We start from the raw sequence: 27,446 nt of genomic DNA, 5'->3' as shown, positions 1-27,446 counted from the left end.
TGGCTGGACACATCTCAGATGGCTTTTTCTCAGCCTAAAGGAACTAATAGCAGATCACATATTCTGCAAGACAAGGATCACTTGAAAAGCAGTATGACAGAAACAAGTAACACGAATGCAGACCCGGTATTAGTGATCTCTCATGTATAAAGACGAAGCCTGTTCTCTCCCTTCTTACTCCAAACACTAAATGAGTTTCTCCCCTGGGTCTAGCCAAACCAGCTAGTTCTATTAGCAAGAGACTCCTAATCCCTGAAGTGTTTGGTGAAGCGAGATGAGCAGGGAGCTAGAAGACAAGTATCTGAGATTACAGCCTAGGACAACTTGGTTCAATTACCACAGCAAGCCCAACCTGGCAGCACAGGGTGAAGGTGATTCCAAAGACTGTGTCCTCTGAACTATCATTAATACAGATTTGATTGTCTCAAGAACCGTACGGGCAAGAGAAGAAAAACACAAACCGTCAGAGACGTCTGGCATCCATTTTGTATCTTAGAATATTTCTCATATCTTTGGAATTTCTCTGTACATACTGCAAGATGATGTGCCTTGTCTTTGTGCTAAGGACAGTGCCTCTTGCTACGCAGACAAATACAAACTGCCAGAGTGCACAGGGTCTGAATACTGAATACTTTGGGAGCACCAAACAACTTCTGAACAGATCTGAGTTTCAAACAGCAAGTCCTCAACGGCTCACAGCTTCCTCAAGATAACCAGCACCAGTACCTTCAACTAGATGCACAACCATTATGCTGACCATATCACAGTTTGGTAATTCACTTATGCATTGATGGTCCGTAAGAGGAACCTGCAGAGTTTCAGTCACACACCAGAAGTGAAAGGACATACTGCTCAGAGTCTGGAGGAAAAAAAATTAAAAACCCCACTCCACAAAGGAAGGGCCAATGAGTATACATGGTACTTTTGGTACCAGAATTTGTACCATTGTCAGAGAATGCTAACACTGGAACAGGATTGCTAAAGGGTGACGACTCCATCATCAGAGCTAAAAAGGTGCATGCAGAACTTCTTCCCAGAGTGTCTGCTATACTTATCACTACTGGACAACAGCAAACTTTGAGCCTTTGCGTTTGGAATTACCCTTCCATTTCCAAACCCTGACATGCTGCCCATCAGGAACAGCAAGGAAAAAAAAATTACCTATGGGCAAAGAGTATTATTTGTCTCTCAGATGAGACACACATTCAGGTACGACTCAGAAAAATCTTCGCTTGAAAAATAATAGTTTTTATTAGTTTAGCATGACACTGTCAGTGTCAGGACAGTGACAGCAGACTTCAAAAAATGTTTCTTTATATTATAACCAATATCCCCTTAAAGAGCATTTAGATTTTTCTTTTTTATTATCTAACAGCCATTTTACCATCTAAAGAGAGGAAAGAATGTGGGGCAGGGCAGGGAAAAAGCAACATGAGATTAACCTGCCCAAATTTTATAAAAGTGATATCAACTATTTAACCACATTTAAATGAAGTTATTTTCTCAGAAATGCCTGCATCTCCATCACGACCCAACAGCTGACTCATAACATCCATTTTTAAACTTATTTTTGAAATATTCTTATGAACTAGGGAATTGTAATATCCCTGCAATAAAGATGAGACAATGTAGTTTATAATTGGAAATGCTATACGTAGATGTAAACAAACTAATTAAAAAACCTGAGTGTCTAGACCTTTCATGTTTCTTTAAATACACGATCATCCATATCTTTTCCAGATTATTTTACTCTGTTCATAACTGATTTGGTGGGAAAACAAAAGCATGAAAATTCTATCTGGCTATTATGGAGTGACTAGGCAAGTCATCATAAGAGTACATGGTCATTGCCAACAAAAAGAACAAGGTCACAGTAATCCTCTTCAGTCTACTGCAGTCTTCAAAGTTGGGTATCTACTCCTGCTCTGAGCATGCTTCAACTGTACTGGAATTTGTTAGAGCTCCAACTACCACAGCAGCAACTCTGGGCTGTGTGGCTCCAGAATATTGAAACTGAGACCAGTGAAAGCACGGAGTTTAGGTCACACAAAACATTTTGATTGTGGAAGCTGGTAACAGCTCATTTAAGGGAAAAAAAAGACAACAAAAGGTACAGTTTATTATGGTAAGTCAAAAGTTAAACCCTCCTGAAGATTTACAGCCTGCTCACTTCAGATGGTCAGCGTTTACTGAATGAAAACATTAAGAAATTTACCAACAGTAGCTTTGTTTCTATGCAGCCAGAACTTATTCAAAACCTTTACCTCATTTTGTTTGAGCTTCGAACTAATTGCTTTCAGATTACTTATATTTTGAAAGATGCAAACTTTTGCTTGAAGAAGATGCCCCCTACTACTTCCATTAATTCTAATTAATTAATTTAAAATTTTGGCTGAGAATTTTTGTCAGTGCAGCATGATGAAAGTATTTTTATAAAGCCTTACCTATTCATTCACAATTATGATTTTAGCAATAGTTTCATAAATACTGTAGTAGAAACAAGGTGGGGGGGGGGGGGGGAAGACATGTTTCACAATTTGCAAGGCATGACAAAGACTGTCTAAAGCAACCCTCAGGACAAATTTACCTGACTGTTAAGTTTTATGAATGAACATATCTTATCTCTCCCTATTTAAAGACTTACAATCATCTCTAAACTTTTAACAATGATTTTAATGGTTTTGATGATGTTTTGAACTTCATCAGGCTTACTTAAGGAGCAGCATGTATAACAGCATACATGCTAATAGTCACATAGCCAGTTTAAGTTTATTCAGAACTATTAAGTGAAGTTCACTGAAAAGGTGTAGAAACAGGGAAAATTATACCTGTGCGTACTTGAAAAATCTCTACTTCAAGGAATAAGGTCTAGACATCTATGACAGTTGGTAACACAGGCTGTCTGCATGGGGCAGGACCAAACCAGTTAGTAAACGACAACAGAATAAAAAAAACTCTCAACACTAAAGGTTTTGAAAACTTCCAGGGTTAGTACACTCCCATTTTACTTTCCCATGTTAATAATAGTGTGTTGACTATGTTTCCAAAACTTACGTTTTTCCACTATAGAGTATGGAGCTTACTACTCACTAAAGAAAAAAATCTATTTTTCATGTTAATAGGCCCTTATGTGGTCCATACACACATCCAGGACAAATTAGACTCTAGATCTAATTGACTGAAAACATAACTTTCAGGGAAGCAGATAAATATTCCTAGTTTTCTTCCTTCTAAGGTCCAAATATCCATTACGGTAAGATTTTTGCCCTTAACATGATTCTGGAGTAAGGAGTAGAATTATTTTTTAAATGAGACTATCAGAAAGAAGAGAAGACATTACGTTATACAGCTCATTTTTCCCTAAGGAAAAAGCCAATGTTTGGCTAGAGATTGTGTATCAGATACATAGCATTAGATAATTACACAGTGAGGACTATATTCTTATCTAGCAAGTATCTTTACATGAAACTTGCTTTACCTTTCCTGAGACAGTGATGAAAGAGCAATGTACAAAAAATGTACTTTTAACTCCTATTTGAGAATACCCTATACTGTGAGAGTGGCAAGTACAATAAAGTCAAGATTGTGATACTGAGAGGAAAATACAAATTAAGTCTTCAAGTCATCATGTTCTGGTGAGCATGTGCTGAACTGTTTAATTCCAATAGCTATTCTTCAAGACAGGATAAATCTTACTGTGATCCAGAAATGAATACACTGAGTTCTTTTCATTATACATCATCTGGTATAAAAATTCCCTCTCACTAAAACACTGGTTCAAGGTGATGTTATGAACATTAATTAACAGAATTTAAGCTCTTATTGTATAAGGGTGGGATGCTAAAGAACATGTTTGGAATCTTTGTTTTCCATAATCAGTCTATGCATGAGATCAGCATTTCCACATAACTTCACTAACAACTACATTTGTTCCTATAAATGTTTTTCCTCAATAGACAGTGTCATTATTCCACTAATCCTTCCAAGATGAGGCTGTATCCCTAACAGCCTGGAACTGAGGGTGAAGGCTATTACAAGCTCCCTGGTATCAGGTGTGTTCATGAGTTTAAGAGCCTTCACAAATCATCTCCTCTTTCAGCACCAAGCCCTGCTGAAATAAACTTTCTGGAAAGAATACATAACTGAAAAATATTACTATCATAGTTGAAGAGATTATAGGAACACACCACAAAAAGTGAAGATTGAAAATATCACCCAACAAAACTATCCATGTAAGGATTAAAAAAAATAAATTTCCTTTGCATGGACAAACCAGGAGGAATCATCAACATTTGGTCTCAGCTGTGATAATACTGTTAATGACAACACTCCTTTGATAATCTTCAGACTCCTACCTAACATTTTCGCACTGAAAGCAAACAGGAGATTTGCAATTACTGAATTTATTTGTTAATGTTGCTCCTGTAAGTTTGCCACTGTAACTAAGAAATATACCAAACTTAAATAATTCCATAAGTATTTGAAGTGACAAATCATCTCTGTTAGGAAATACAGTCTCTTCTGGAGAGCACACGCTGTATTTTTTCATTGAAAGTAGACATTCAAGAACAGATGCTGACTACCTTTTTTGCTTAATATAGAATCCACACAGGCTAATGTCCCTTGAAGGCTTATCCTGAGTTCCCAGCATGCAGCTTCTAGGAAGTCTGCCTCTAAAACAGAAGTAATGGTAAAGAACTGGGCCTGAAAGCCCCTTATTCCATAAACTGGCATTGCACTATGCATACTGTTTTTATTGTATACAGCATTCTCTGCATACAATGTAAGAAGAAATGGCTTTGCAAATAACTAGGTCTGCTACAGCACACTTCTGTAGAGGTTCCTAATTTCAGATTGATTTCTGCTTCACAAACTGAGATGTCTGACCTCCAAAGACCAAACATGACAGGCATGAGCTCTGCCTGACAAACAAGCGTGGAAGTAGGAGACAGCTTGCTCTTTGTCAAACTTGTTCACAGAAGGTTACAGGGGCAAAAGCCAAATTTGAAGAAATCCTTCCTTGAAATAAAACAGAGCTCCAAGATTGAGCTCATGTTCTGCAAATGATTTCATATTGCCAGTCACGCTGAAATAAAAACTGTTTTCTTGAAGACCAAAACAAAAAAGAAACTTATACACTGGGAAGCAGAGAAAGCCCAAAAACCTTTAGAAGTTAAGAAGGAAGACAGATAAAAATTGGAACCACATCAGAGAAGGATATTCCCCTGTGGCCCATGACTGGCAGATCTGGTTTCACCTCCACTTCTAAAAGCAGGCCGAGGTCTTCCTTTTAATAAAGCTTTACATGGCAGTAGAATGAGGACTAGATCCATTAGTTATAAACTGAAAGGCAGATATATAAAAAAAAAAATCCTTCAAATTATGCTTTCAAAAAGCTCTTTTAAATTATTATATATATACTACTGATAGAGTAAGAAATCAGTTTATCATTATTTTCTTATCTGAATTACACAAATCAGTATCTCTTACTTACAGACAACCTTACTTTCTAGGGGTTTGAGGTTGTTTTGTTTTACCATCAGTGTCTTGGCAAAGGGAGTTAAGTTTCATAAACCTCTCTACTTAGATTCTAGAAACATCCTGTCCTCATTTCACTTCCATATTGTATGCATATCTTTGAATAAGCTGTAATGTCCTCTATCAACTGTTTAGCTTTTATATATTATTTCTGAAAAGCAACAAAAAATATTAAGAACATGTACTGCTTTTTTGTTCGTATTACGTATACAGTGTTACGTATACAAAGCAATGAAAGGGAGTTGAAATCTCTTTCTTCTGCTGCATCAACAGATCATTTAATAAATTCCGGTGCAGCTACAGTTGTGCAATCCTATTATACACAATGGAGTTATAGAGGCATAACCAGAGGCTTAATTTGGCTACCAGCATTTTTCTTACTCATGCTACAGAGTAAAAAGGAAAGCACCCAGCCTGATTTTGGCCTGGCAGTTAGGAGAGAAATGCACCTTTTTACCTTCCTGAAGATACTTCTTATGGAAGCATGTGTTTTCTGAGTCACCAGTAATACATGAATGTAATAGAGCTCAAATTCTATTGACTGACCCAGTGGCAACCAAACTTTCTGGCTGTATACATCACTTTTCGACGTCAGGACAGTCCTGCACCTATCATGCAGGAGCGTACAGTCCTGTACTCCCACAAGTTCTGAATTTAGTGAACATAAATAGCAACTATCTTGCGACTATCTTGCACACAAGGAGCACATTCGATGGTTTCTGAATAACTGAGGCTGACTGAACAGACACATACTAAAAATCCAACATTTGCAGAAGTCTCAGCTATGCAACACCTATGCCAAAAGAATACACTGCTCATGCACACAGTTATAACCCACTTGCACTTCTGTTGCCTAGAGGGAAGCTGAGCAGCACCACCTCAATCACCACTCCACCACTGCCTATCACCTTGCCTGGGCAATCTTCACCTTTCCCTTCCATGATCAGCATCAAATCACAACGTGACAGGGACAGACCAGCAGGACTTCAAGTAAGAGCTGAATGGGCTACAACTACACGCACTTTTCGGACAGGGTGTAGATTGAGAATGCCTAATCCAGATCTTATGCATATATACAGGAAGATATTACTGTATCTCTTAGAAGTTGTTTTTGAACAAACAAGTATGTCTACTTTGACAGCTGGCAAACTGGAGCAAGAAGTTCCCTACAAGCTTCTTGTATAACTAGAAAAAGGTGAGGTGCAAACTGAACCTAGATGTGCTTATCAATATCCCACAGTTCAATCACAGGCTATGGTTCCACACTGAGAAACCAAGCAAATTTGAATACCATTTCCATTAGTATTTAAAAACACGATCATATCAGCTATTCAATTTTAGATATTCCATCAGTCTTAGCTCATGGTAAGATGACATACCCATCATGTCTACTTTTCTTAGCAGATAAATCATCTCCTGCTGCAGGTCTCCTCTTTTTCCTTGGAGGCATCACTTTACTAAAGCAGTCTGATGAACTGCAAGACCGGAGACTTCCTACAGAGGGAATTAAAAACACCAGTACAAGAAATGAAAACTGTTGCAGACCAGTTAAACTGCGTCCACTAATAGGCATATTACAAAGGGAAGGGAAGGGAGGAAGTTAGTGGATTTAAAAATTACAAAAGAAATGCTCTCCTTTCAATAGCAAAATCCATCTCAGTTTTACACAGTGTTCCATGACCAGATTTCAGTTAAGGCCAAAAGTACTATACCAAAATGTACAGTAGTGCTAGTGCTACTTCAGTCTAACAAAAGGCAAGACCTGAGACTACCCTGAAGAAGTATTTCAGTCCTCAAAAAGGCATCCTTATTTTTAGTCATTTATTCAAATCAGAACTTCTAAGAGTTGTTCATTACTTTTTGAAATACAGATGTGACTCAAAAACTAGAGCACCTACCTCTAGAAAACAGAACTATTTTTAAGCCCCAAGTTTTTCATGATACAGAGAGCAAGGGGTAGGAAAGGTTTTGTTTGTTTGTTCTTTCGTTTTGTGTTTTTGTTTCTTTCTTTTTTTTTGGGCGGGGGGCGGGGAGCAGGGGACAAGACATTCAGCAACCACTAGGGGAAAAATAAGCGGCTGGCTGTATCATATGGACTGGGTAGTTCTCAAAGAATGAAGGTCCCCAAGTAGAAAACAGCCAATTCAAGACACTGATGCCAGTCAAGCAGCAGTCTTTCCCTCCCCTTCTCTCAACTACATACTCCTATGTCTCTGGTGACTCTTCAGTGTGCCAATCCAGCTCACCAAACCTGTAGATAATTAACCCAAGCAAAAAAGAGTAACAGCTTTCTGTACATTAGCACAAGAAAGAGCACAGGACCAGCCCTTTTGCTGTCTCATGAAAACAGCAGGCTAACACTCCAGGCAAAATTTTGTCCTACTTTCATATACTGAAGACCACATGGACACCTGAGAAAGGTGTGTGTAAGAGCAGCTCAAAGAGCTATCAAAGCTCTAAGTGTTACGCAGAGAACTTTAAAAGGAAAGGAAGAGAGAGGTGAGGTATAAAAATCCAGACACAAAGCAATGCCAAAGAAACTTGCAAGAAAATATGAGGAATTCCAGCATGCCTAAGCTACCTTCTCTTAGCTTCAACAGCATCCAAGTTTAGCTATGCTTTATTAAGATGCCCACAAAATCTTTTATTTTAAATCACAGCACAGAAGCAAGCAACAAAACTTCAACTACTTTTTGACACCAAGGGAGCAGACTGAAATCAGAGGCCCAATTCCCAACAAATACTAATGGCAATCTTTTGCTTACCTATTCTTCGTATCTTTGAAAGTCTCTCTCCTGTTATAGGAGAAACACATGTAAGGAACCTTACAGCCTCACAGCCTTTGCTACATGTACTTTATTTTAAACATGCACTGAAACTATTATGCATATGAAAGTATGGATTTTTCTAGCATTAGGCAAGATTCAAACCAGTTTTTACATCAAGATGAACTTATTTGGTTTCAGCTACTAAAGCTTTTGCACTCAATATGCCTTCTTGGTCTTACCTTTCTATTCATTTCTGTTAAGAAGAAAATTAATCTCTCTAGTTCAAGAAATATCCTTTCCAATTCAAAAATTCTTCCTATGTATTCCTTTTTTTTTTTTTTTTTTTTTTTTTTTTAACCCTGAAGCTCCCCCATCCCAGCATCCTCCCAGGAAAGTACAGCCACACCTACACTATCTTTTAGAAAGAAAGTTTTAAGAGTATTGTAAATTCAAATTGTAATTTAACTAGTTATCAAAAAACTTCCAAGCATTATACTCCATAAACTACTATCACATTAAAAAAATCGTAATGGCTGTGTCAGAAGAATATTATTCTAGAAGCACTGTCCAGAATAAGTTACAAAAGGAAATTAACAATAATTATATTTATCTTGTTCTCACCAATATCAGATACATTTGAAACAGGTAAGCCAAAGACCATCAAAAACTCCCAGTATGCCCGATGCATTTTACTACCCAGATTAAAGAAACTAAGGAACCTGACCTGCTGAATATCATTTGTTCCATCTGATTATGCCTGCAAATTAATGATACTGCAAAATTGTATTCCCATAAGTTATTGAAAGTGTGATGCTTTATGGCTTTTTAGATCAAGTTTCTAAAGACTCTGCCAGTAAGTATTTTTTTAAAACCTACACAAACTAAAAACACTTAAGATGACAGCAGAACTTAACAGATGGCTAGAGACAGCCAACAGACTCAGACACAAACTAAACTTAATAAATGAAAACATGTGCTAATGAAAACACCTTGTTTTGGAAAATATGTATGTACTTGAGTACAACCTGTAGCTATCTCATTCCTTTGAGAGCTATTTGATTGCTTTTAAATGCCTTTCTATTAAAAAAAAAAAAATTATGATGGCCACAGGCATTGGATGCTGGTAAAATGCAAGAAAAACCAACAATCCCCCCCCCCCAGGATTTGTCCAGTTTACTGGTTATTTGATTGGGAAAAGAAATATGCAAAGTCTCTACGAAAAGAGAAGCATAGCAAAAGATGAAAATAAATAAAAATAAAAATAAAAAAGTAAAAATAAAACAGTTATAGAACAGGAAAATCATTTTGTCAGATCTGCAACCCCATACAAACCGAAGAATTTAACCCAAGAATTCCTGCTTGAAGTCTTTTCCTCATTAAATGATAGGACATTTTTAGGAAGATCATTGAACTTGTTTTAAAGGCTTAAACTAAGAGCAGAATTCACCATAACCCAATTTCTCCAATGACTCATATGAAAAACTTGTACCCTTTCTTGGTTTGAATGTATCTAGTTGCAGCTCTCAAACTGACAGAAAAGGGAAGAAAAGAGATAGCTCAGAAATTGGTAAGTGGCTATTAAATGTACATGTACACCCCCCTCACGCACAAACACACACACACAGACACCAGGTGGACAAACATATTGTACATGCTTTCAGAGATTTAACATCTTAATAACTGAGGTTTGGACCAAGTCTTCACTATGTTTTAACTGTTGAACGATCCCTAAACTGCTAAAAAACACAGTACAAGAATGTTACTTTAAAAGTATTTCCTTTTGTTACTAGAATCAGTATATTGAATTTGAAAGGTAGTTTTAATTTCCCTGTAACAAACTCTGAAAGTTACACCAGCAGAATATTTCTATATTTTATTTCCATCCAAAGCTAAAAACTATCAGAGTTTGAGTCTTTTTGTTTAAATTCTTGCAATTTCTTATTTTACAGTATAGCTCACTAAGTAGCATCAATATTAACCTTTCCTGCACAGAGCTTTCTAATTCTAAATGTAATTTCTAGGTCTAGCCTTTCACATCTAATTTCACTTCTCAAAGGTCTGATCATCTGCAAACGGACATGCAGCTCCCTCTGACTTCATGCAAAGTTTGACAGGAACTCTACTTACCGAGTGCAGCTTCTCTGATGTGATTATCTTCAAAGTTTCTTACTCCTGGGTCTCAACTCAAGATTGGCAGAACCCTCCTAGTTCTCACAGTTTTTTTGACACTTGAAACTAGCATTTGCAAGGTAGAGCCTCCAAATGGCTGCTGAATAGGCCACCACCAGCCAAAAGCCTGCCGAGTATAAATGTTGTTTGCCAAACGTTCTATTCAGTACTTCCAAATTTGCAGGAGACAATTTGCAGGAGACAAAGCTACCAAAGGGAAATATCAACTCAAGAGCTAAAATCCACCCTACGAAATTTAAAACAACATGCAAGATAATCACCACAAGGGAGGGACCCTCCTAGAATAGCAACAGAACCAGAACAAACAAAAAAGAAAAAACAGAGGTCAATAAATAAGAATTCTACAAGCTGTGTCCCTACAGAAGTGATTTACAGACATGTAATTTTCACATTCTCTAGATAATGCCTGTGAATAATCCTGCTCTTCAGATGCTTAAGTAGAGGGGTGTTTCAAAGGAAAAATAATTAGAAACTGTGAATGCTGAAGAAATTGGAAAGATATAGCTGCTTGCTTAATGATGCAACAAGACCACCACAAGCAGAGTTAACAATCATCATTTTTCAGATACAAGATGAGAAAACTAAGATACTCATCAAAACATCAAACAACTTGCAATCTTGTTGTAAAAGGAAAATCATCTTCTCTGTCTTGAAATCCACACTACAGAATTGCTTTGGACTCGAGAGGGTTTTGTTCTCTAAAACAATAAAAAAATAATAGAGGCAAAAGTAATCTTTTTTCCCCCTACAAGCTTCAAGAACAGCAATGAAGTCTTGTTTTTGTTGAAGACATTATCTCATTCTTTTAAACAAGCCAAGTAACAACAGGAAGTGTACTTTTAAAGACATTTTAGTCTGGATGGGTAAATAAGTCACAATTTAATAACCAAATCATGACTTTAAGCTACTAATAAGTTGTTAGATTTGTAGTTATGACATAAAAACAACTATTATTTCAAATTCTAGAGAGACAGTTTTCCAAGTTAATGCATATACATACTAGAAGAAAAAGAAATTGTTTACAGAATCCAAATGCCTGCTTTTCTTACCCTTACAAACAGCTGAAAAGGCAAAGGCCCATGACACATTTACAGCCTACCTTATTTTTTAGATATATATGCACACTGAATGCTAACACATTTTATGCGACTGTAACCATCATAGGTGACTGGAATTTTGAAGCAAGGTCCACCTTGGCTCCCAAATCACCGAAGGAATTTTGAAACTGCCACCATCTAGCTGTTAGATATTTAAGATCTGGTTCCAGAAAAGAAATCTGGCTAATACTTAGAAAAGATATAATTTGCTTAAAGTAATTTAGATGTCCAGTACATTTATTGTTAGCTTAAAAACAACTGCTTTGAAATAAATGTAATATGCATTAAAAGCTCATTATAAAGATTAACCTAAAATTGAAATACTCAGTTTTTTAAAATAGCTTTTAGAAATCTCAACCAAATTTAGATATGCATTTATTAAGTCATCTCAAAAGCAGGGCCCACAATGTAATAACATTAACCAGGATAGTTATGTCAGAAAACAAATAGTAATCTTTAAGGATAAAACTTGCTCCAGAAGATTCAGCATGTAAAAAAAAAAAAAAAAAAACCAAAAAAAAAAACCAAAACCACCAAACCCAAAAAACTCAAAACTAAAACATCATCTTTTGTGACAGAGTTATTAACATGACTTTCAAATGAGTTCTGGACATAGAATCTCAAATTCACAGCATCTATGCAGGTCTATAAATCACGTAACAAAATTCATAGGTCTTGACACTTCTTACTATGCAGTCAGTAATACTGGAAGATAGAAGTTCCAAAAATTTAGGCATATAGAAATTAAAAAAATTTGCAATTCTTTTTAGATTTACATAAGGTGCTCCAGTAAGATATTTCAGAAATGTCAAGTCCCATACAAAATGGACACAGGAGACTTCACTGTACTATATTCACAATGGCCAAAATAGCTCCTTGCATGTGTATTTGTCCTCATACGAGGAAAACCAACCACACATTTCAAGTGAATTTGCCTGGAAGTTATGCAAACATTGGGGCTTCACCTTTTTCTACAAGGAGACATAAAACAGGGCAGAAGCATAAGAAATACTGGAATGAAATCTGAAGATGAGGAGCCTGCCAGTATCAACCTCTATTTCCAGTTCTCATTTCATACTTGTTCCTGGTTTGAAAGGTCCTTTTACAACTATTGTAAAGAATTACACTCTTTACTGAGATTTTGTGCTCAAACTCATTCAATGGGCATGTTTAAGCTTTTGAAACAGCTTAATTCAAACAACACAATGCAGGCCATAGATAACCATGAGCGTCAGTATAAAGCAGTTCATCAAAACCAGTAACATGGTCCAACACCTTCCAATAGAGGTAATGAGAGCTCTGAGCCTAATTTCTTATGCTGACCTTTATGACAGAAGTGCTAGTCAAGAGATAAGATAAATTTCAAATACCTTAAGCACACCTAGTCTTATTGATTGATTAGTGACAGAAGGGGACTACCTCGATGCTTCACAACAGCTTTGTGAGATCAAAAGTAAACAAAGATTATGGAATGTATTTTCATACATGAAATCAGTATGTATTTAGTTTGAGCACCTGGATCACAAAGGGGAAAATTCCAAGTCTCCATCAGGAGATGGGAGAGGACATCAGTTCTAACATACAGACAATAAAACCTCCGACTGTCGTGAACTACCTGCCTCAACCTCTTTTGCAGAGGTTTTTCATTTACACGATCAGGTAATTTCAACTATCGAATCACTAACCACACTGAAGGAAAATATTTGATAGAAGCCTTTTGTGGCTAGGGTAAGATAGCTCAACTATGAAACAAAGTCACCTGTCACAGTATGGAGAAGGGTACGTAAGCCCTAAGCAAGCTCTGTCCGATCCCAAATAATGCAGTCCTATGCATCTCTTCTCAATGCTCTAGACTAAGAGTGTGATAGATTTGTAAATGCATCCCAGAAATCTCCAGGAGGAGCTGACAGCTCTCTCCACTTTCTTAAGTGCTCAAAGTAACATCAGCAAACATAGCCAGCACCTCAGGATAGGGAAAAACTTTGAGACAGATGGTAGGACAGATATGGTCAGTTTTAAAGAACAGTTCTGCTGAGTGATCAGGGCTTGAAGCCAGTAAGTTATTTTCCTTCCTCCTTAGGTATCATGCCTGAAACATAGAAAGGAAGGAAGAAAAAGAAATAAAGGAAGACGCCAGCTCATAAGTAACAAGCGCAAAAGGAGGTAACAAATGTTGCAAGATAGCAAGTCACAAAGCACAAATGCTGATGAACCAAGAATGGCACCAAGCTAGTACCAGGCACCTGAGATGAAGGCCTGAAAAAATTGTAACATTTTATTGAACAGAAAACAGATTTGGACTAATAAATAGCCCCCAGACACTGACTGAAAATCTGCAGAACAAACAGGAACAACCTGCATCAAAACCACTCAAGAAAAAAGCTGGGTTGTTTGGAGCACAGCATTTAAACTCGGTCACAGGCATCACAATAGCCACAAGAGGTCTTGCTTTCTGCTCTGTTCTCACTAATGCTCTTTCAAGAGTTAAAACACGGTAAGAACATGGATATTCTGCTAGTCTAATGGGTTGAGTCCAAGGAGTGAGACAAATTTTTCACGTACTTACACTAAGAAATAGTAAAGTGACAGATACTGCTGAAACCAGTGTGAGTCCTCCACAACTGGATAAATTAAAAGCACAAAAATCTATTTTGAAGAAAACTTTAAAAAATCCTGGCACTTGTTTTCTAAAACTCCTTCAGCTTTCTAAAACATAATTTTCAATGATGTTAGAGAGACTTCTTTGATGAAGAGTGTTTAAATTGTTTCAATCTATTTCTACTACATCCCTATTAAATACCTGTCTGGTGATCGTCTTGACCAACGTCCTCTGTCAGATTCTGCAAGAGAGTTGGAATGATACAGTTAAACAAGATGGTGATCTTCATTGTTCAGTCATATTTTTAACCTTTATTTGATATTAATATTCATCTTAATCACTTAAGGAGCATCTAGCTAAGACTGCAGACCCTTTGTGTTTTCAGTTCATATTTATCTAAAAAGTTACCCTTGCAAATTTATCTAAAAAGTTCAAGGATAATCTTTAAATAATTTGAAAAATATTTTTATACATTTTTTTAAATCAAAAACATATAAAACTTTTCAAGAGTGGAAGTAACTATCCAATGGATGGGGAATTTTGCATTGTTATATTGAACAATTCCATTAATAAATGCAGCATTAGAAAGACTGAATTTACCATTTACCACAGAAATGGCTTTGCTTAAGGATAAACACACATACATGTTCTAAAGAAAACTGATTAAAAACCAACTGAAATCTTGGAAACGAGCTGCCCCCTTTTTTAGGCAGTGTCTTTTCCACTAAATTTGCAGTGTACAAACAGAAGCCATATCGGCATTTCCGGCTATGGTTGCAACAAAACAAATGCACAGCAAACAAGCAGGGACAGTCTTCAAAAAAATCCTGTTTCACTCTTTGCATGGTTGTAAGAGGACAGCTTGCTCATTCAATGTGTTTTCCACAAGAACTGCAAGAAATTGGATAATGATGATGATTGCCATTATTTGATGTATCTAGGAAAGCTTCTGCTATGGAGACAACATCGAAATCCAATGTTACAGTGAACAGTGCTCAAACTCCACTCTGACCCCCGGAGTATAATCTTTCACCTTTTACTAATACTGCTTATCTCTGTACGGACTCAAACCCAACAGCCTCTCATGCAAAAAGACAGTCATAGTTTTTAAAAGTGTAATCACTTAATGATTTCAATCACAAAACATTCTGGACTAAAGCCCTAGCTATTCTGTTTGAGAGAAAATGGCAAGTCATTACCAGCCTATTGAGGGTGTGGTAAATCTTGTGAATATTTGCCAGCGTTGATAGGTGAGAATTCAGTTGAAAATCTAGAGTGGGGGAAAAAAAAAAAAAGTTTTAAACTCTCTGGTTTCTATCTGTAGCAACCGAGATCTTCAATGTTCTGGTCGTTTAATAACATCAGCACACAATTATAAAATAGAAGCCATCTCAACACTTTCTCAGCATCAACATTTTCAACACCGAGTGGAATCAGTAAGTGAAATCTGCAAAAGATATCCTACATATGCATTTTTCTTAAGGCACGGATGACCCTCAGCAAAAAAGAACTATAGCTAAATACAAAATTACATTGAAAAAAAAAAAATACTTACAACATTTTTTCCTTTAAATTGGGAATCATTATAATTTCCATGCTACCCAGTCCTTCTGTTCCATCTAGTCCAAGACCAATTTAAGTACCATGTAACATTCTAAAATCATTACTAAAAATGCTACTTTTTAAAAAAGATAATTTTATTAATACACATATACTTGCCTTTATACTAATTTCCTTGCAAAACTAAGTGACCAGAATACACTTACACAGTTGAAACATGACTTTTGTGTAACAAACCAAAGATCACAATACAGCAGCTGTTAAGACCAGAGCCAATAAAACCAAAAATAAAATATTCTGACACTTCATGAAAGAAGCCATAGCGTAGATGTTAACTTTGCTTCCATGCTCCAAAAATAAAACACTTGAGTTTGCTTCAGTTGCAAAAAAGTGACAAACTAATTTTTCTCTATTCTTTTAAATCCCCTATTTTTGCTAGAAATGTGTCGAGGACAAAACTGGAAAGTAAGTAATTTACAAAAAAGATCAACTGTGATCCAGCCAGAGAGCATGCAAACCAACAAGAATCTCAGAAGCTGGACCAGCTGAGACCAGCCAACAGGGATCAAAGACAGCAAAATACTATACAATATTTCCATTTAAACTAAATTAGTTACCCCACTAGAACTTGTGGGCAAAACCACTCTAATTAAATAGAGAGCTGTACCATATGACAAGCAAAGTATTTCAAGCAAAATTTTTCCATACATGAAAAGCTGTATGTGCCTAGTGTCACCACCCAATTAATGCATTAAAGCATTTCTACTGTGAGACATTTAATTTGGCTTTGCTCAGTAGCTGATACAAGATGAAATTAAGGTCAAAAACATAATTCCCACATTTCCATCCCTAGCATTTCAAACAAATGCTCTCAAAATACACCTAAGATGATCGAGAATCTAAGGATAAACAAAAGTAATCATTAAATATCAGATCCCCAAGTCAGTGAACCACACTGCTATGAAGTTAAAAAGTTGATCTGAAGGAACTGCCTGCTGTAAGTGTACTTGTTACACACATCATTATGGATTTCTCGTTACAGTGAATAAAACAAAAATTCAGAAGATACCTTTAGGAATGATACATTTCATTTATTATGTTAGCTAGAGAGTATCGTTTCACTAATTGCTACTTATTTCTTAATGTATTGTCCTCAATCCACCACCACAGCAATATAATTTCTATAAGTCAGAAGTGCCAAAGATGGAGTTTCCAACTTTAGAGATACTTATCTACATGAAGTCAAAGACAAACCAGATCATCTTACCAAGATACGATAGGAAGATCTTGCATCTTGAACAGGGTCCTAGATTTTTTCCTGCATTAAGTGCTCAATAAAGTTCCATTTTTGCTAGTGAAACAATACTAAGCAGAACCATTCTGCAAAAAAAACAACCCCGAGTTTCTTAGCGAACCTTCAATTTGACATAAAGGAATTAAAAAAAAAAGGGGGGGGGGGGGGGGGAACAACACACACATAAAAGCCTTTCTGAGAAGGGCAAGATTAAAAGGTAAGACTTATTTTGTTAACTGCCAGACCAGACTAAGCTTTCTGGAATATGAATTTTAAAATTTCCCTTGTTTCTCAGCCCAAAATCTACAAAGAACATGAGTCTTTAGAGAAACCAATCATACCTGGAGGTAACAAGCTGAAAACACTGAGCAAATATTTTATTCTAAACTAATATTAAACAATAATTGTAGATGGTACTCTTAAAAACAATAGAAAAAATATTTTAAAATTAGGATTATATGTATTAGATATAGCCTTTGAAATAAAACATTCCTAGGCACTTCAAAACACATCATTCATACCAGTATGTGTCACACATCCACTGGAAATACCCTTACAATATTAAGCTGTTACTTCAAAAATAGGTGACATAATTATGATGGACTTAGAGGGGTTGCACAAATATATTTTACAGCTCTTATACAACAAGCTTCACACCTTAGTTCCACAAAGAGTGGTTTATTCATATGAATATGGAGGACTAGGGTCCAAAGTTTTCTCTCTTCCACAGGGGAAGCTTGCAAAGCAGGGATATTATCCAAAACTGAAAACAGGCTTCTTTTACAGTAACTGTTATGAAAGCAAATACAACCAGCAGCCAATGAATTAGGGAAGTCAAATTACAGCTCAGGTCACCTCCTGAACTGGTCACAGTGCTTGCTGTATCTATATTGCAAGGAAGATACACAATGTATCCCATGCCATTGAAAAGGCCTATTTTGAAAAAAATGTTTCTGAAGAAACAGAAAAAATAATACCTCCCGTGCTCAAATAACACCATCTTGAAAATTAGCAAAGGGACAATGGCATAGTCAACATGGCAAGCAAGTGATTCACCAGCTGGCTGCAATTATATGCTTCAGGAACATGCTCTCTCCCCTCCACTTCCCAAACTTCCACACTTCCTTACACAGCCTCCAAGTTGTGCCTGCCTGACCCCCCTGGTCAGCCCACCACCCCAGGAATCTTACCTGCAAAAAATATAAGCAAACAAACCCTGCAAACTCAGTGGTCTGAATCGGTCACCAAGGAGATGTAACACCAGATAAGCAGAGTTAAAGCAAAAAACAGGAAAGTTCGTCCCAAGTGGGAGCAAATTAGTCTCTTGTGGCAGCAGCAATGTGTTAAATCAAATCAAATCAACTGTCCATCCAAGCCCCACTATGAGAAGAGTGATATATCACATGAAGCTACACACTCAACAGCTGGTTGTATGAGCTTTACATGAAGAAAGCCATCATGTGCGAAGCTATTTTTCACCTGAATACAAGAGTTTCAAAGCACATAAATTGGCCTGAAAATACTTTGGATATTTTCTTCTGCAGAAGAAAATATCTTATAGCGAAGTACCACCTACTTTATTGACCTGGGATGAGAAGAAGGAAACCTGCTTGCTTCGTGAATACTGAAGAGATGTGCTGGAATGTTTGCTAAGACTTTAAGAGGTGTATGTCAAACAAGCATACGTATTTTGTTGATTAAATTATTTTTCATGCAGATGTTAGCTTATCTTTAGCAAGGGCTGAAGCAACAGAAATTCCAAATGCTATTAAATACTTTGCAGTAATTCAGAATGTAATGGCTAAAGAAAAAACAAATCTGAGTAAAACAATTGCAAATTCAGAATCTGGAAAGAAATGCCAGAGCCAACCTCATATCATGGAATTTAAACCTTGTCTACAGTTTATCATTAACACTTAATGTTAAGTGTTAAAAGTCTGGGTTAGTCAATTAGTCACGATCATATACAATTTAAAAGTAAAAAGTTTAAAAATAACTTTTAAAATACTATAGATTAAGGTTTACACTATGGACCTGACAGTTATGGAGAGGCAAAAGAAACAACAGCTAGCTGGGCTTGCTTCCATAACAAACTAAACAAAAATCATTCTACACCCCCTCATTAAGATAAATATATGAAATACAATGAACAAACAAAAAACTCAATGTATCTTAAATATAAGCAAGTTATACAAGTGAACTGAATTTGAATACCCCACTTTCCTATCTGAAATGAAAAAACTTTAAAGATCAAGTCCAATTTTTTATTGGAGGGAATGATATCTTGCCAAACTATTCAAATTAAACCACAAATGAATAACTTAAAAAAAAAAAAAAAAAGTATTTCTGCCTATGCGCCTACTCACACATAGACACGGACCTGCCTGAACGAAAACTTTAACTTAGTTCCTGCTGTCAAAATCATCACTTTAAAGCTTGGACAAAACACAGCTACAGGGTGCACTACAATCTACTAAAAACCTAGTAAAAAATTAACAATAGTACTAAACCAGATCAGCAGCTGACTCCAAGTTTCCTTTAAAAGCTTCTAGATTATTTTTCTGAGCAAACAGAAAATCTATACAAAATCTCATAGTAACAGTAGGTCTAAAAATATTTATCCTAGACAGACATGCCATATAAATGCTATAGATACAACTCTGTATTAAAAATTAAGTACGGACGCAGTCGTAGTAGTAATTTTTATTACTGCTAAGATATATCTGACTCAGTACAAATATCATGGGTAATTTTCTGTAACGTTCTCAGAAAAAAAATAAATAGAAAACACATACTAGGCAGACTCATTCCTGAAAATTTAAATGGAATGTTTATGCTTTTACTTTTATTTAATTGGTATCCTTGGTTTCAAATAATAGAAGTGGAGAAAACTTGTAGTAGTACTGGAAATAATAGTTCAAAGTACTGTCATCTTAATTAGTTTTAAATAAACTTTACTTATCCAAAAAAGAATCATTTAATGTTCTATGAACTATACTATTTCATGCTCTGTAGTCTACGTACACTCTGTAGTCTACTTAGAATTATCCTAACAGTAAGACAATTTATATTGATTAATGAACTTGGAAGTTCAGATCTGAAACCTACATTTGGTGAAAGCCTTTAATACTTATGTTCAGGAAGCAGAATTTCTGTATTCCTTACAAAATGCAAAAAAAAAAAAAAAAAAGTGCATCAGTTTTATTTTCATTTACAGAAAAACATCACAACACACCTAAAAACTGAGATTCCCAAACTGCAGTACAGAGCAGGTAGGAGCTGACTCTGCATTCCTGTCAAAGACAGGATTAAGAATTCATTTCCAGTGTGTCTGTAGCTGAATCTGCACAGGCAGTGACACCCTTTAGCAGGGGCACCCTGCAGAAGAGACCTCTCTCTCAGTCCCTGATGCGAGAGCAAGCATGCAGGCAAGGGGAGACAGAGAAGAACAGGCTTGAAAAGTAGGGTCTCCCTTGATTTGGTGGGGTTGAACATAGGGCATGATTCAGAAAGTAAGGAAAACAGAAGTGAATTCCAGCCTGGACAGTAAGGACATGCAATTAAATGGAAAGATAAGTGGGATGATCCATCCTAGCTTGAGGAGCAACAGGACCCAGCCATTAGAGCTAAAGACATGGTGCTGCAGGACATTGCTCCTGCACGCATGCATACAGAGCCGCACCAAGCTCAGAGCTACTGCTAGTGCCAGCGGTATCCAAACCCACAGACACAAATTTGTGTACATTTTCCAAACACAACAGCCTAAAATGTTCTGAAGCAAAACCCAGTGATTTAACCTATTAAAAAAAAAAAAAACCAACAAAACTACAAAACCCCCAAACAACAAAATGTGGTTGAAATAACAACACACTAAAAAACACTTATAATTTTAAGGTAAACATTCACATTCAACTCTAACATTTGGTATTCACATGTAATCAGTCACTCACTTTATCTGCAACAAAATATTTTAACATTACTCCATGCTACGTAGATACAGAAAAGCATTAATCCTTTTTTCACCCATAGGAACAAATCCTTATTCTACTTAGGTATTTAAAAGGCACCCTGATCTGAGGGCTTGTTTACAGAAAGAGCTACTGCAGTTTAAAGTTCATTGAAAATTTTAGAGTAATTTAAGCAGTGCAAAAGTTGCATAACTTATTTTAGTTTGACTGCATTTCCATTCACTTTAAATCGACTCTGAACAAATAAGAGCTATACTAACATATGCTATACTAACATATAGAATAAAACCCCCTGCACACTGGCTCATGGGGGTTTTTAGGGTTTGTTTTGCTTGGGGGGGTGGTTTTGGCTGGGTGTTTTGCTTTTCTATAAAAAACAAAGACCTAACACTAAGTGTATTTCTGGTGCAAAACATCTGTTTCTGTTGCTGAAAATACCACTTGTGTACCTACTAAATGTATTTGATAAGCATTCCTAATGGATATTCTTGCCAGAATATAATAAAGCTAGAGTGACCAGCCACAGTTGGAAAAGCATAAGTAAAAGCAGTGGATAATTAGAGCTAATTTAAATCTATTTCTAAAGCATGTATCACCAAATCAAACAGCATTTCAGTGATTCCATGTTACTCAGACTGTGAACAGGCATTCTTTCAGTTTACAATTCAAGAACATAGGAAATTGAGCTACAAAGCATTTAATACAGAACCAATTTTACACCCATTTGACACAAAGCATTCATTCAGTCTAACTCTTACTCTACCATTAAATTAATTCAAAAAAGTGTCAGTGAGTTAGTTTTGCTGCTATGGCTGCTATGGCCTCAGAGTTGTTTGCCAGCACTACTCTTAACTTCATACCAGATTAGGTGTCATCTGTCATCCTACAAAGGGCATAAAGCTAATAAAAACTTTGTATCTCGTGCTCTAGCTAATTCAGCAGAAATGCAACCCGGCCAAGTACGCACTACTAAGGTATGCAGCACCACGCAGATCTGGTGTACATCACGATGGATCTGCAACAGCCTAGGAACAGCTACGCCAGTCAAAAGCATTGCTGCACCAGCTGTTTGCTTCTTCCTCTCTGCCAAAAGTTACAGACCCCACAGCTCTGCCAGCAGCACAGGTCATGGGCACATTCCCTAATCCACTTCAGGCAAAAAAATCAACCCTGTCAGTTTAGACAATTTAAGTAAGTGGCAAGAGCTAACCCAGATACATTTGACTGAGTGGATTAGAGAGTGCTCCTACAAACCATTTTACCAGTAGAGCAAGGGAAGCAGTAATCTACAGCTAATGGGCAGTAACGAGCAGCTGCAGTAGACAGGGTCCCACAGTCTGTGCAGCCACACATCTGCATCAAGTGACACAGAAGCATGTGTCACACCAGCTGGTCCCCAAGGGCAAGCTAAAGCCTTGTAGCTCTAACAAATATATATATATATACATATATATATATACACACACACACACAACTATATATATATATATATATATATATATATATAAAACACTGAGCAAACTAGCAGTTATTTCTACCTCTTTATGAGCCACAAGTAGAAATTCTGTTTAATCTCAGACCTATGATTTTAAATAAAACAACTTAATTAGACAGTATAAGAAAATGCTGGCACATTGAAAATAAGGGTTCTGCTTGTTAGTAGTCTTACTTATTGTAGAAGAAATAACCACACTATTAAATGCTCTAATATTTAAATTGGATACAAGAGCTGCACATTTTCATGGGATGTACCGTACTTCCTAGTGCAATGCTTTTGGCAAGCACAGGACAGACAAATGAAGCAAGTTTTTCCTCTTCTGCTTGAAGACACAAACAAAACTAGGAAATAATACTTTGAAAAAGCCCAAAGTCTTTGTTTTCAATATCTCCAAAGCAAGAGGAAAAAAAAGTAAAGAAAATACAGGATTAATAATTCACTTAAAGTTAGCACAAAAGCTACTCAGTCAAAAATAAACCAAGTGCTGCAATTACAGAAATGAAATCTCATCCTGATACAAAAGAATGAAGAGAAGGAGTGAGAGAAAGACCATTTACCTGCCTAACTCAACTTATTGCATGCCTTGCACAGAGAAGACATTTCCAATTATAGTTATTGAAGTTGCAAGAAACTTTTAAGGAAATGTTTACAACGGAAAAAAGGAAAGCTGATGTTTCTCATATAATGTGAAAGGTGTACACTGAGTCTCAGAAAGCAAAACTGAGACTGAGCAAAAATGTATTAATGAAGTTTATATCATAAGAACAGATAAGAATCTAAGGATCAAAAAGAAGGCTCAAAAGAAATGTTCAGTCAAGAAACAATCATAAGCCAATTTCTGTATGTGTAAAGGTATGCTATGAACACTTCTTGTTTCAAACATTTAAATAAGTGAGGAAAAAAACCCAACTATTATGAAGCTACAGAGAATAAAGTTAGTTAATTTTGGAAAATATTCCTATTTTAAATAACATATACACAAGGCCATGAACTGCCAAAAAAAAAAAAAAGAAAGTAGTATTGAGGTGGAAGATTCAATCATTCCAAGGGACATTTTTAAAAAGAAGCCACTAACAGCTGAAGGCTGAGAAACAGTACTCTTCTTGTTTTCTGCGGAGAAATTAAAAAAAAAACCAAACCCCACACTACATAGTCTTAACATCCTACATGAGAGAGCACTGCAATATTTGTAACTGTGGCTTACATGTATATAATGAAGACATGCACCTTTTTTTGGACAGGGCACATGACAAAAGACACTGAACAGAAGGTATTTTCTAGAATAATTATTCTTCCATTTCCAACATGAGGCAGTTATTTGTGCTTTAATGGCAGCCTTCACCACCAACACATAATGATCCCTAAATATAAAGGTAAAATAAACCAGAACCACTAAATAAATTATATAACCTTATGAGTTAGAGCCTTTACCAGGCTGCCCCTGCCCAATCTCTCATTTTGAGAAACACAGGAGGATTCAAGAAAATCCAGGCCTTATGCAGCATTTATTTCCATGATTGCTTTCAGGACTTTGTCCAAAAATCAGACCATATGATCAAAGCTTCAATTTTCATTATCTTTCCCATAAGCAAGTCCTGCAGTAATAAAGTGTCTCAGAGCTGCAACTCCTTGCACAGTGAGAACACGTTCCAGGGAGATTTCACAGGAATCGGGAACATCGTTCTGCCGAGACAGCTTTGTGCTCGGGAGGACAGCCTCGTCTCTCCGGCGGACGGGGCTGGAGACTATTCCTGAACCTCACAGCTACCCCACACCCACGCAGGTGTGTAATCCCCCACGCCAGGCAACCTGCCTACAGCGCACGGTCCCGCCTGCTCTGAATCCAGAGCCAGAAACTATATTGCAGAGACAAAGCCCTCCCTACGCTCCTCCAAAACAGGCGGCGTGCTCTCCCCTTGCTCCTGCCCCGCCTTCCCCCTTGCCCCAGGCCGCATCCCGCCCCGCGGCGAGGGCAGGGCGCAGCGGGTCCCGGCCCCCCCGGGGGCTCCGCGCCGGCCGCGGGGCACCGGGCTGCAACTCGCACCCCCGCGAGGGGCGGGGGCAGCGCGCGGCACCGCCGCAGTGCCTGCTGGGAGTTGTAGTCCCCCACCCCCCGCCCACAGCCCCGCCACGCGGGGCAGCCGCAGGAGAGACTCCACCTCCCAGAATGCGCCGCGGCCCCCATTCCCCTTCACAGCCCGTTTCTCCTGCACCGGCCCGGCGAAATCCGCTAAATTCACCGCCACCCACCCCCCCGCGCACACGCACCGCTCCCACGTAGCGAGGCCGCCGCGCAGCGCCGCAGCCCGCCCGCGCCCCCCCTCCCCTCGGCAGCCCCGGCTCCCTCGCAGCCAGCCACGAGGGCCGGCCGCGGCCTCACCCGCTCGCAAGCCGGGTCGGGGAAACTGCGTCACACCCTCCGAGCGCCCCCAGCCCCCTCCGCTGCTGCTCCCCTCACCCGCCGCCGCCACCGCACGGGCCGCCCCCGCCCAAGCCCGGCCTCCCCCCGCCCCCCGGGGGAGCCCGCCGAGGGCCGCAGGGCACCCGCCGTCCCCACGGGGCCCCCGCCCCCGGGTACGCACACCGCCTCTCTCCCCGCCGGTTCCGCACCCGCAGGCCTGACGCCCTCCCCCGTCACCGGGAGCTCCGGCGGCACGCTCGGCCGAGCCTCCTCAGTGAGGGGCAAGAGAAGCCGCCCCCACCAGGGCGGCAGCGCCCGCCGGCGGAAAGACCAGGCCGGTGGCGCCGGGTGCCGCCGGTGGGCGGGGGGGGAGAGCGCGGCCCGGCCCCGCCGCTACTCACTGACAGCGGCGGCATCCGAGTGCATTTTCGTGCAGCGCACACACTGCCCTGCCCGGCCCGGCTCCCTCTGCCCCTCTCCCAATCACAGAGCCCAAGCACGGACACCTCCCGCCCCGCCCACCGGCGGTACCCATTGGCTGTGCCTGCCCGGAGAGGCCGCACGTCCTGCTCTCCTACTGCACGAGACTCCTGCCCTTCTCCCTCTGCCTGCCCCGCACCGCCTTCCCCGCCCACTCCCGACCTCCTATTGGGCTCAAGGCTGAGCCGGCCCCGCCCCCCTTCGGTCTGACTGGGCTTCGCCGGTGCCAGTTTTTCCTGGCCTTGAAAGCGCGTGCAAGGAACACCACTTTGCGTCACCTGTGCCTCTGATTGGCTACGGAGGCCAAGGGCCGCGCCCACGCCCTGATACGATTGGGTAAGCGGGGCAGAGGGCGGGACCGCCCCGCAGAGGGCCGGTGGCGGGAGGGCGGGAGTACCCCGCTGCTCCGGGGCGAGAGGCCGTGGGCTGGTCCCTCGGCCGCAGCCGCCCTGGTTCCGCGCCTCTGCCCTCCCGCAGCCTGCCGCCCGTTACACGGCGCGGGCACCGGCGGCAGCGCGCTCTCCCCCTCTCAGCCCCGACGACGCTCCGGCAGCAGCCCCAGGGCTTGAGAGGACGGTAGGCAGCCTCGGCCCCAGCGCCTCAGGGCCGCCTCCTTGGTCCACCGCCGTCGGGACAAGCCCTGGTCTCTATATGCCCGAAGGCTCGCACGCCTCGTACCTGCCCTGCTGGGATAAACGAGTGCTTGCACCCGTACGTAATGCGTGCCCCGGGGCGGCTGGTGCCGCGTCGTCACGGCTGCAGTAGGTAGCGGGCACTTGGGAAGGAAGATTTCTGGACTGCAGCACCCTCCCTTTGGTCTGTGAACACAACTTCAGTGTAGCCAAATCACCAACGCGTTCAGAAAGATTTGTTTCTCCCATCAGGAGACAAATGGCAGCCTGCCAACGCCAGCTGAACGCACTGCAGTGTCAGGTCCACGTTACAGCAGCAGCAGGGTGGGTAGTGGGGCGAGACGGGGGCCAACAGCTGCTCCTTGCAGGTAGAGGAGGCTGCCCCACTCCCCCTAGTTACTGTTCCTGCTCCTAGAAGTCTAGTGCATGGACCCACCCTCCTTTCCCCCCCTTGCAGTACAGAGAGAAAGCGCTCAGGACCCAGAGGAGGAAGACACCTTGCCGGTCACAGCTGCTCAGCACACGAGTTCAGCATCTCACCTCCTGTCAGGGGTAACAGCCTTCCCTTAAACCTACGCGGTGGTGAAACACAGATGAGAAGAGACTGCTACAGCACTGCCTGTGCACAATGGAGGATTATTAAGACAGAAATTACCCGTGAAAAAAAAACTTCCTCTGAGAGGTTAACTTAAAAGAAAGTCAAGGACTCAGAATTGAAGAAGTGCCAGATTTAAGGTAATTGTCTCTTTGGAGCAATGCATTAGCATACAGTCCTGAATTAACTGATCACACACCTGGGTTGGGGTTTTTCATGACCCTTGCCTTATTCAGTGAACCAGTCAGAATGTGCAAGTGCAGCCCATTTATTTTGCAGAGCAACATCTTATGTTTTCAACTGCCTGTTTTACAGAGAAGATGGAGTCCATGAGAAAATTATTTCTCTCTTCAAAAGTCATGTACTAAGCTCACGTCAGAGCAATGAATGACCCCATTATTTGAAATCCTTACTTGTTCACTAACTCCTTGAAATTATTTCTGTAGAACTTCCTGCCTCTATTTCTGGTATTTTCCCATTTGCACCATCTTTTCTTTACCTTAGCAATTGTTGTACATTTCACACTGACACCTTTAAAAATAATAATAATCTGTATCAGAGTAAAGCAGTACATGCTAGGTTTCACTTCTCGGGTAGTTCTAACATCCCACATGCCAGACATTCACATCTCTGCATGTCATCCCAAGCTCTTATACCGAATAGGGGCACCATTGAGTTGCAATTCATCTGATCTGTTCTAATTCTGGATTGAGAGGAACAATTCCTTTAGGGGTGCCTGTTTGTTCACATTGACCATAAAAAGCACATAGACTGCTAGTTCAGAATAAAAACATATTCAAAAAGAAATCTTCTCCCATGCCTTAGG

General features: G+C 39.5%; 1 protein-coding gene across 5 annotated transcripts in view; it reads right to left on the bottom strand.

The window, feature by feature from the left end:
* DCUN1D4 (defective in cullin neddylation 1 domain containing 4) overlaps window positions 1–25,463 on the bottom strand; it is a 40,843-nt gene extending 15,380 nt beyond the window's left edge. For 2 of the 5 annotated variants that reach the window (XM_075500055.1, XM_075500056.1), the window contains exons 1-5: window positions 25,315–25,396; window positions 15,392–15,462; window positions 14,394–14,433; window positions 8,304–8,333; window positions 6,918–7,032 (exon numbers count right to left, since the gene is read on the bottom strand). In XM_075500055.1, coding sequence (XP_075356170.1) covers window positions 6,918–7,032; window positions 8,304–8,333; window positions 14,394–14,433; window positions 15,392–15,462; window positions 25,315–25,339 — 281 coding nt within the window. In that variant the 5' untranslated portion in view covers window positions 25,340–25,396. Of the gene's footprint in view, window positions 1–6,917; window positions 7,033–8,303; window positions 8,334–14,393; window positions 14,434–15,391; window positions 15,463–25,314; window positions 25,397–25,444 lie in introns of those variants that run through there. The other 3 variants (XM_075500058.1, XM_075500059.1, XM_075500057.1) reach the window with 2 other exon arrangements.
* Between the last annotated feature and the right edge of the window lie 1,983 nt (window positions 25,464–27,446).

Source organism: Mycteria americana, chromosome 4 (genome assembly GCF_035582795.1).
Source record: "Mycteria americana isolate JAX WOST 10 ecotype Jacksonville Zoo and Gardens chromosome 4, USCA_MyAme_1.0, whole genome shotgun sequence".
Lineage (NCBI taxonomy): Eukaryota > Metazoa > Chordata > Aves > Ciconiiformes > Ciconiidae > Mycteria > Mycteria americana.
Note: the sequence above shows the minus strand (reverse complement) of the source record. Positions and strands in the feature narration are given on the sequence as shown.